The sequence below is a fragment of the Populus alba genome, chromosome 1, assembly GCF_005239225.2.
Source record: "Populus alba chromosome 1, ASM523922v2, whole genome shotgun sequence".
In the NCBI taxonomy this organism is placed as follows: Eukaryota; Viridiplantae; Streptophyta; class Magnoliopsida; order Malpighiales; family Salicaceae; genus Populus; species Populus alba.
In genome coordinates this window covers 40,512,603-40,524,621 of record NC_133284.1, presented here as the reverse complement: position 1 = coordinate 40,524,621, position 12,019 = coordinate 40,512,603, and the positions used below count along the sequence as shown (strand labels likewise).

General features: G+C 31.5%; 1 protein-coding gene across 1 annotated transcript; it reads right to left on the bottom strand.

The window, feature by feature from the left end:
* Positions 1 to 8,079: 8,079 nt before the first annotated feature.
* LOC118056815 (indole-3-acetate O-methyltransferase 1) lies at positions 8,080 to 11,625 on the bottom strand. Its single transcript, XM_035069175.2, has 4 exons — positions 11,374 to 11,625; positions 10,712 to 11,128; positions 9,526 to 9,801; positions 8,080 to 8,686 (listed from the first exon to the last, which is right to left on the bottom strand). Exons 1-4 carry the CDS (start codon positions 11,482 to 11,484, stop codon positions 8,333 to 8,335), a joined length of 1,158 nt encoding a protein of 385 aa, XP_034925066.1. The 5' UTR covers positions 11,485 to 11,625; the 3' UTR covers positions 8,080 to 8,332.
* Positions 11,626 to 12,019: the final 394 nt, after the last annotated feature.

The following is a 12,019-nucleotide window of genomic DNA, read 5'->3' as shown; positions in this document are numbered from 1 at the left end:
TAAGTCTTGGACTCTCATGAATGTTTTAGGCCTATGTCTTAGCTTTCTATCCATATAAACCAAACTAAAATCCAAGATCTACAGCTTCAAATATGACCCGATAACTGAACAGTGTTCCAATTTGAATTGAATCAACATCTCTTTTCTAAGCTTAGCCTTGTCTTTGTCCTTTCACTTTCAATAGTTAATCACATCAATCAATCCTTTGAATTGTGAGATATGACTGTATTTAAAATGAATATTTACCAAAAATTAAAGGTACTTATATTATTAGACTTGTTATTATAAAACATGCTCTAGTTAAGGAGTTATTGATACTTCAAGTGTAAAATGATGATATAAAACCTTGATAAAAATGCACTTTTAAGTACTAATAATTATTATATCAAAGGACTACTGAATCAATAATGTTAGGAACCACTCCTAGTTCTGTGATGAACTTATTGATTCAAACAACCTTTTTTTTCACTTTAGATTGAGAGATATACTCAAATTTATTTATTGACTTTACTATGGCCCTTGTTTGAAATTTTTTTAGCTCAGAACATCAACACTTAGAGTAAAGATATATCCAGACTGGGACTTGCTATCATTAATTACTGATTAAAAACTAGCATCTGAATATCTACGAACTGCCAATTCATTTTTTCTATAGACTAGAAAGATATTTTTAGTTATTCTTAAGCACTTAAGAATATTTTTAACTATTTTTTAGCGATTGTAACATGGATTAGATTGATTTCTACTTGTTATGCTCAAAGCATAAAATATATCTAATCTTGTACATGACATCATATATATGATAAATCTTATAGCCAAAACATAAGGAATCCTTCACATCCTATATCTCACAATTTATGTCTTAGGACATATGCCATTGAAGAGATATATCCCATGTGAAATAGGTAATTATCCTTTCTTGGATTATTATATGCTAAACCATTTTAGCATTTCATTAATGTATGTAAATTGAGATAATCCAAGCAACCTTCTAGATCTATATCTATAGATATTTATTGCCTATACATAGGTTATTTATCCCATATACTTCATGAATAAATTCTTGGACAACTAAATCTTTACCGACTAAAGTAAAATTATTTTTTTTTTTTTATTTTTTTATCAATGACATATTGTCTACATATAACACTAGAAAAACAACTTCACTAACACTAACCTTGTTATAAACAATAATGATTTTCTTTTATGAAATTAAAATATTTTATTATCTCATCAAAAACATATATTTTAAATCCCTAAAGTTTGCTTAAGTTTATAAATGAGTTTTTATAGCTTGAATACTTCATTGATAATTTTTTTTAGATTCAAAACCTTTAATTGTGTCATATACACATCTGTGTGAAGATTTCCATTCAAAAATGCAATCTTGACATCCATTCTCCATATTTCATAATCATTACAAACAACTATAAGTAAAATCCTTATGGATTTTAGCATAACTATTAACAAAAAAGTTTAATTAAAGTCAACTCCTTGCCTTTTCTATAACATTTGGCATCTAGTTTGATTTTGTATATTTGGACATTGCAATCCATATTAGTTTTTTTTTTTTTTTCTTGTAGATCCACTTACATCCAATGAGTTTTTCCCTTTAAATGGATCATCCTAGGTCCATGCTTAGTTGGTGTACATGAAATCTATCTTAGATGTCATAATATTAAGCTATTTTTCTAAATCAATATTAAGTATTTCTTTCATTTAGTTAGTAGGCTTATCATATATGTATAATTCATCATTTCTAACTTTCATGAGAGATCTATATCTCATCGGTGCATCACATGTTCTACTTGATCTATAAAGTTGCTATGTTTCTTGATCTTTAAACTGAACATAAAATTTTACAACTTTAAGCTTAGGTTCTATTTATATATCAGTTTGTGGCTCTTGAAATTCTTCAAATTTTATTTTCCTCCAAGTTCTCCTTTTAAGAACAATTTTTTCTAGAAAGGTCGAAATGTTTTGAGACAAATACTTTTTGCTCAACAAGATGATAGAAATAATATCTAGTAGTTTTTTTTTTTTTAATATCCTATTAACTTTTATTTATAATATTTAGCTCTTCGCTTTTTAAATACTATATGCTTCAAATAAACATCAAATCCCCAAATACTTAAGTATAATAAATTTTGGGTTTCCTATCCTTTTATATCTTATATTGAGTCTTATCAATATATTTTATTAGAACTATATTTAAAAGGTAAGTATGAGTCCCTAGAAAGAAGGTGGAAGATTTACATAGCTCATCACGCATTGCAATATGCAACATGGTGCAATTTCTCCTTTTATAAACTATATTCTAGGAGATGTACATTGTAAGAGAATTTTATTCTCTTTCAGATAATTCTAAAATTCTTGGCTCAAGAATTATTCACCTTGAGTTGATTGAAGTATTTTGATATTATTTTCAACTTTATTTTAAATTTTTGAACCTTTTAAATGATTCAAACTTTTATTTCATCTTATACACATAACCATGTACAAAATGAATATTAGTTAATGTAATGAAATATGTATATATTTGTATGTATTAGACTTAACAATTCATTTGTTCTTTCTCTCTTTTCAATAAAGGATGTTTTTATCATCTTACTCAATAAATAAATTTAAAATTTTTTATTTGATTCATAATCAAAAGGATCAAAATATCCTTCTTTATATAACTAGTAATTTTTTTTCGTTGACATGACCTAGTCTACAATGCCATAATTATGATAGATATTGATTATATAATATATTCTTTTTATTGTTTACATTGAATATGGACATATCTAAATCAAGTATATACAAATTATTTGTATAAATAACAAATCCATAATAAACATCATTATTATAAAATGAACAACATTGGCCTTTAATAATAAATTTAAATTCATTTAAAGCTAAATAAAAATGGATATGATATTTCTAGAAAGTACCGAAACATAATAAGAATTATAAAATTCAAGCATCAACCTATTATGCTAAGTTAAATAATAAGTTCTTATAACTAATGCAACAAATATTTTTCGAGGTGAATCTTTTTTTTATAAGATTTAAATGTATTTTTATTACAAAAAATAAAAATAATATAAAAATAAAATTTTAAATTAAATAACTTAATTTAATCCTAATCCATTAGAAGAAGTTAATTCTATAATTAATTTATTTTAGTATTTTAATTTTAATCTATAATCAACATTTTATATGTACACGAGAACAATCATGACACTTTTATAATTTTCCCCTTTTCTCTTCACTACCACTAGTGGTAGTAGGCATGTAGGCACACTTGCCAACTACCAATAGCTTCCACAACAATAAGAGGTAGTAGCCTCACTCTGTTCTAGGCTTGGCAGCTAAGCTAGTGCTTTCATAGTGGGGTAGTAGCCCTTGACTACTACCTATCTATTAGTGGCGTGCTAGCCTAGTGCGTGACCAAGTACACCAACAATGCTAACTTCGTTGTTGGTAGAGACATAACCTCCTATTTTTGTTTTTAAATTCCAACAAATTTGGTCAGAATTGTAACAACAAAACATTTTTTTTTTTTTTTACATATATGAGAGGAAAAACAATTTTTTTAAAAATTATTGTTTTACACATAAAATTAATTCATGATTAATACCAGTAAGAATTAAAACAAGCAATCAACAACTCTAATTGTTTAACAAGGACTCAATTACCACCACTAGATTTCTTGAAAGATATGAATGCAACAAAAATGATATTTTTAAATAGGTTTGTTTAGGATTAGTGCAAAGATTTTTTGAAAATTATTTCTTGTTTCTTGTGCTTGATCAATTCTTCAAGGTTAGGTTGTCACAAACCACATGTCTTTAAATTGTCTAACTTTTAATAGTAATCCACATTAATTACCAAGTCATAAAACCTTTTTAGGAGAGAGGGATTTGTATGCAATGAGTGCTGATATTATTTTTTTTTTAATTCTTTGCTCTCATATATACTCTATTGTATTTCTATGTATATTGTACGTCAAGAAAAATAACATATAACATTCTATTCATAGAAAAAAAATATGATAACCCTATTTATGATAAAACATCAAATTTGATCATTGAAAAATATTTCATATTTTATTTTAGGACAATTATTAGAAATTTATACAATCAAGGTCTTGGTTTTTCTAGGTATATAATTGTAATCTCCTATAGTAATTATATTATAGTCAAATTCTAAAATTTATGTACAATCAAACAATACTTCATTACTCATATGAGTTTAATTTTTTTTTTTTATCAATGATTCTTAATATGCGTGCAATCATTTTTTTTTCCTAATATGTTGGCCTGAATATAAATTGTAATCCTATATTGAACATGATTAAATAAACTAAATAATTTATCTCATTATCAATTTAATAAATTAATTAATTTATATTTGAAGATCAAGTACATTATCTGATAACATGTTATGAGCCTCTAAATATTAGAAAAATCATATGTTGTTTGACTTAACCTTTTAGTGACTAATTTATAAGTGTAACTATTATCCCTTCATCAAGAATGTTTTGATTTAAGCATTGAATGTATTTTCTTTTCAAATCATATTTGTTCTCAATACCATGATCATTGATTATTTGAATAAAACTTGAAATTATTTTCAAATCTCATTTCACCTTATCCATGTATTTAATAATCAATGCTATTTGAGAGCATATGATATATTTTTTCTAAATCACCTAAAGTGATGAATCATCTTTTAATCTCTTAAATACCTTCGTATAGTTTATGCTATACCCAATATTTGTCCTTTTGTTATTTTTTTATCAAGACAATATATAGTTAAAATAAAATTACAATATTTTTATATAATATAACTTAGTGATATCAAATGTAAGGACCACTTACACAACTATCACATGAGTTATATATATATATATATATATATATATATATATATATATATATATATATATATATATATATATATATATATACATGAGTAATCTCTCCACCTGAAATCTTGATATGGGTTAGTTCAGTGTACTTATCATTTAACATGCATCTAGATATTGATTTTAGAATCTTTAATACCTTAGCTTATAAGACTAGTTACTTCCTTTTATAAAGAAAAGAATAAAATATAAAACAATCTCAATAGCTTCAATTAATATCTATATAATTATAATCACTTTATAATTTTTTTATTGAACATTTTGGTTCCAAGGACTTTAACTTTAGTCTAGAATTATTATTCAAACTTAAATGAATATTAAAGGTTAAGAATGCCTTTATAAATAATAATAAATATATGTTTTGTATGAATAAAGTCAATACCAAGTATAACCACTCTATTGGCTACATGACACGTAACACCTAACATATGTCATATTGGATGGATTTTGTTTTTGTTTTTTTTTTTTTTATCATATAAGATATAATGATAATTGTCTTTTAATTATTTATTTTGACTATTAAATTGAAAAAAAAATTATAGTAATATTTATACAATTAATCATTATGATTATCGTAGGGGGACATCGAACAACAAGCTTATAAGGGAAAGATAAAGAAAATGAGTTACGACCTAGTATTAAAGCAACAAGGAAACCTAATGACTTTCTATGCTAAGATTGAGGGTAAGAAGTTGATTATGTTAGCCTGAAGGTCTTTAATCACTTAGGTAGTGTATGGTTACTGTTTGTGACAGAAATGGTAGAGACAATAAAGATAAAAATGTGTTTGGTTGAAGAGATATAGACAAAGATATAAAAATAAATTTCTCTCTAAGATAGCTTTAGAGTGAATTTATGTACTTTCAAAATAAAAGGTACAAAAGGGACATATTTCCAGAGACAATATTTATTATTTTTTTATTCCTAAAATATCATTGTAAAATAAGATATTTGTAAGAATAAAAATGATATTATTATCATAGTTTTAAAAACTAACTTGAAGGTTGATCTGGAGTAAAACTCGAGTCTCTGGTCGAGTTGACATAAATTGACCCGAGTCAACATAAGAACAAAAATGATTATTATAATAATTTTAAACTCGATTCAAGGGTCAATCGAGGTAAGGTCTGGGTCATGAGTGAGATTGAACATTGACCCAGGTCAACATAAGAACAAAAATGGTTGTTATCATAGTTTCAAAACCCGACTTGAGAGTCGACCCAAGGGGTTTGACCTGAGTGACACACGGGAGTTGACCCAAGACAAGGTTCAAGTCAAAGGTTGGGCTGGTCAATTCGGTTGATCCAAAATCTTTAATTTTTTTCAATAAAGTCAACAGGTTTTTGACCCGTTTTTTTATTCTCAATTTGACTTGGGTTTTTGATTGAGCTAGGTTGAGTCAATCATTCCTTTATTTTTTTTTAAACTCAGACCAACACAAGCCTCGGATCAACGTGTCAAGTCAATCAAGGTTTTATAAGTAGAGTTATTATAATATTATTTTTTTCAACACTCGATATAAAAAAAAGTAAAAAAATAAAATGTCAATTTTTTATTAAATATGTAAGTTTGACAATAATACATATTAAGAGTAAAATAGATTTTTTTTATATTTTTTTCTGTCTTGTTCACCATAACCAAACAGGATACAAAGACAGTAATTTAGTCCTGTACATTACTACCAAACACAATCTGTCTTAGTTTTATTTTCTATCTTGTCTTCTCTATCTCCATTGTCATTGTTTCTTTTGTCTCGGGACAGTAATTAAACACTACCCTATGGATTATTTGTTTTGATGATAACATCATATTATTGCATTTAACATGTATATCAAAGAATTATTGTGATAGGAATTTCTATACATAAAACCAAAGCTATAAACTCCTTAAATGCAATATTGACTTGAATATTCTCAATCTTATGTCTTTATGTAATCAAATCTTTATATGATTTAATTTGGCATCATAAAATGTTTTTCATCATCTTAAAACATTTTAAGCACACAAAATATTTTCTAGGAAAAATTACCTCATGAAAAATTATTTCATCATATAATTTTGGTATTTTCACTAAACCGAAGAGCACTTTACTTTTCAAGTGTTTTTACATTATAAAATATTTTATTGTTTATTTGTATTTAAAACCCTTATCGTATGGCTTTTTGCACAATTCATATGTTAAAACCTAAGGCGACAGACTTATAATTTTAAGGGAAGTGTACACAATACTCTTATTATTCTTGGAACAAAATCTTTTTCTCTCAAAAGTCATAACCTAACCGTTTCTTACATCTTAGGAAACCATTTGGAAGAGCAAAATCTCCTCTCTCTCTCTCTTTTTTTAATTGGGCCTAACATCTAGTTTTTCATGTTTCTTTATAAATATCCAATTGAGTTCAAGTAAGAACTCTCTTTACACAATATCTCAATATTTCTAATTGTTCTCGCTATTGATGCTTTGGTATTTCTAAAAGCTTTGATCAATTCCTTGTATTCTTTTGAAAAGCTTCGAATCTTTATTGCATCAAATTCATTCTCTCACCTTTATATGTTATATTATAATTCCATAGAAACTTGAGCTTAATCTTTGTTATTTTTACTCATGTTAGGTGTGTTCATTCTTTCAAGAGAGAAAAAGTATTGTAATAATGTAAGTAATACTTGGACCACTTAGATATATCTTTTAGTAGAGTCAAAAAGAGGTTTATAATCTTTAGCATTGAAAAAGATTGTGCGTAAGGTTTTCTGATATTCCACAACCTCATGTCTTTACGCTACTTTTTTTGCATAAAGCAAATATATATATATATATATATATATAAAAGTGGGGAATGGTACTGATACAATTGACTTTGCAAGCCTTTGAACAGTGATGCATACGCAGCTAAAAAGCCATCATTTCGTTGAATTAGTCGCCCTGCTAAGCAAGGTTGAATGTGCCATGGTCCCTGGCTGCTGTAGTGGTCAAGGATTTGCTTAAGATAACAAATTAATTAAGGACTTTCCAACTGAAAAAACTACCGGTGACCCCCCAGGCCACCACAACCTCCCACGATATTCAAAAGAACTTGAAGGAAAGTAAACGAAGCTGGTGCAATGGTCTCCAAAGGAAGCGTTTTGCAAGCTTTATTTACCTAGTTTGGATTCAAGGGAACACAAAGTCGTAACACCCATCAAGTATAAAGGTAGCTATAGTCAGTAATCACACACAAAAACACACAAATTGAGGGAGAAAGGAAAGTGAAACAAAGTCTCTGTCTCCTCTTTTGTGTGTTTGACGATATTTCTTTAATATACATTGACAAAAACCTTCACATGAAAGAGGAGAAAAGATGGAAAAGTGTCGAGGAAGAAACTGCAGACCCTTTGCTGGCTCCCCTTTCTTTCTCCGAATGCCTGCTTTTCTTGCCCTTGTTCTCAAGCAAAAGAAAGAGATGCAACTATATGGAAGAATTGCAGCTTCTCTAGAAGCTCTTTCGCGTGGCTTTTGGCTCGGTGCTCCACCCGTAAGAACAACTCCTCGCTTAGCCCATCACCAATGTGGGCATCAACAAGGACCCCGGCCACACTCCGGCAGGAATTAGCCATGGCCCGGCTGACCTCAGCTTCGTTGTCAGGATGGTTAACCACCAGAGGGCTCCCTCCTTTGAAAACCTCGAGCTTGTCTATGGTAAAAGAGCCATTGGCTTCCACTACCTCCTTGAAGTCTTGGAGGCTTGGAGCATACACTGGAATGTTGAAATTGTCACGCTTCTCGCTAGTAATCAGACCCTGAGATTAATTAGCAGCATACCATTCATCAGTAAGTGTCCCGAAACCCTTTTGAGAAGTGCACATAACTAAGGCTAGCTAGGTTTTCTCCCAAAAAAAAAACCCCTAGGGAAGAACGAGCCTTTTCACTCTCGGCCCACTTAGATTCAGCTGCAAACCAGGCCCATTAACAGCAGCTGCCTGATGGGCCGACAGCTAGCTATCCCACACAGTTAAAACTTAGATAATGGTAATCAAAGGTCCAATTATTAGGATAGAAAATACCAGTAAGCAGGGCTCTGTATTCGTCACAAGCTACACAGATATTGATTCATTCATAGGCTTCAAAGCCATGAAAACCTAATTATTATAATCTATAGTACGTACCATTCTGATTAGAGTAGTTGATTAAGAGACATGATATCATACGTATGTACTCAAACTCGATGGTCTGAGCCCCACAATCCATCATTTTATGATATAATGGATCCAAAAATGAGTTTCTTGTCCAGATAAAAAAAGTATGCTATGATTGTGTTGTGCTACAGAAAAGTCAGCACTTGTATAAACTAGCATGGCGATCAATAATATGGCCTGCCCATCTGCAAACAGTTAATCATATTGCCGACATGGAGATCAGAGGATGGATGGCTAGAACCTATCGCATCAACGGTTCGATTTGAATAGGACTAATAATGACCAGTGACATCTCATAATAAGGTCTTGTAAGCTCCGCGTTTAATCATATCCCCTGCTGCATGGTGTTTTCTTGCTTTTTGGTCTCGAAGGCAAAATGGATAAAGACTGTTCATACACTCAAACATGAGAATTAGGAGCATTTTTTGAGAAATGATGATTACCTCCTGGACAAGATCATCCCAGGCATCCTGAAAGTGGGTCCCGAAGAGGAGGCCTGCCCCACCTTGGTCTGTGGGGTCGGCAGAAGTTCTGCCCAAGCAGACAAGAAACATGGACCCACCGCTCTTCATTTCTTGAGATCTTGCACTTAGGAAGCCGGCGAGGTCTGATTGGAACTGTTTCCTGTATGCATTTGTTGTGGACTCGCTTGCATTGTGGATAAACACCCTCCCCTTGTTATATGCTGCTGATCTCTTATCTAGAACACACTCCGGCACCTGCAAGATTATTGGTCGTGATCAATTCAGGCCATGCACTTTGAGTAATTAATTGTAATTAATTTGCTCAACTTACAATTTGATTTGCTTGCTGGCGATCGATGCATGCTCTTAGATACCCCTAATAATTTAGCTTAACTGCCTTTTGATCTAATGTCAGGTGCTAATTAATCTACTTTTCTGAGAAAAAGTAGTGATTAACTAAGCTAATCCAAGTTTTTTTCATGGATTATTGCACACGGAAATTAAATTATTCAAGGGCTAGCTCCATATCACTTTAAAATCTAAGCAAGTTTTCATAACTTAATGATGAGTCGATCTTGATTAATACAGAGACTCAACTAGCTAGCTAGTTAATTATACCTCAAAACTTGATGAATTTCATGGCACAAAATAAATATTTAATTTAATCAAATCTCAAGGTCCCAGAATTCTCTCCTTATTTCCTGTCTCTATCAAGCACAGCATCCACCCACTCAACACACCTCCAAAAAGATGCTTTGAAAATCAAACACGCCTTGAATTTACACACCCAAGATTTCATACACTTTCTTTCAACACCTGTTAGGATGATAATAACCATGGACTCGTGACTTTTGACCGTCTAAAAACCGACAAAAGATTATATATAGACTATTAATTATTTTATTCTTATTTACTTAGCTATATATTCTTTTGTCTATAGCTAGTTCAAGAACATGACCAGGCTATTTTTATAGAGTTAATTCTATAACACATAGCAACGAGTTATTGGCACTTCCTGATCAATATTTATTTAAAAATGTTTGCACACTCCGTAGCGTTAATGCTTCACCTAGCCATTCATAAGAAAACTTAAAAAAGAACAGAATATAAAAGCTATCCCTTGACTAAACATGCAAAACAAGGTTTAAAGGTGGGGGGAAAAAACCTGAGAGAGCCAGTGCAAGGAAAATGCCGAGTGGAAAACATCAATGGATCTTGCCGGAAAAAGCCTCCGGTGAAAGGAGCCGGGAACTCCAGCTGCAAAATAGTTTCGATGGCCACTAGCAGCTAGGCACTCTTCCATACTACCCCCATAATTGGCCGGGGGAGGGAGGAGCTGGAAAAGGGTGTTGAAGTCATTGCTAGGGAGATCGGCGAAAAAAGCCGAGAACTCCGGCGGCTCGAGTCCGGATGACTCGAATCGCTTGATCATATGCTTGATGATGACATCAATGATGTGGATGGTGTTGTTGCCAGATGAGCATCCTAAGTCGGCCACCTGGAAAGGGAATTCTGGGGAGTTTAGGTGCACCCTATCTAGGGTTTCTTCCAGAAGGTGAAGCATGGATCGAGCATGTATGGCCTGCATGGATACTCAGGAGTTAGTTTAAAACTCGTCTACATAAAAAGGTTCGGTAAGACTGAAATCCTAATTAGGAGAGTTCATAGTTAACTGATAGCTAGCTAGCTCCTAAAGGAATTAATTTAACAACCTAATCAGCTGTTGATACGCATATACATGTCCACAATAAAACATTTATATAAACAACTGTCAGGAAACTTAAACCACGAGAAAGAAATGCAAGAATGGAAGGAGAAATCGGCAACCTGAGCTTGAGAGTTGTTGGCATAGCTCGCCTCTCCTTTGCCTCCCTTCATGCAAAGCAACTTCTCAAGCTTCATACTAGACACGACAACATTGTCACCTTTAGGAGCCATATCTATAATCTTGGCGTGTTCTAGCTGGTTGTTAGCAATACAGGGAGATCAAGTAGATGCTGTGGTGGTGGTTGTGGAAGGAGGCTAGGCAGAGTTCAGTATATATAGAGGCAGTGAAGGATATATGGAGGTTATGTTTGTACTCTTGCAAGGATACAAAAGTTAGCTATTTAGCTGCTATTATCAGTGTAATTAAAAACTAATTAAGAAAAGTTGAGAAATTAGAAATGATGAGGTACAAAATCCACACATATGGGGCCTCACATGCAACAACAAATTAAAGAAGTAGCTAGGCCCTAGATTATCGCCGGATTTCCTATTGGCCTGCCGTCTCTCTCTATGCCTAGCTATGCAATAACTCACTAGCACTGTGTTGTGTGCTTATGGTGGGATTGAGCTCATGATATTGCCTAATTAGAAAGTGAAAGGATAAGATGGTGATTGAGATCAATTTGCATTTGCTAATTATTGTGATCATTGTTGCTAAATACGTACAGACACGGAATAGACACACACAGCACTGCGGGAAAACTTT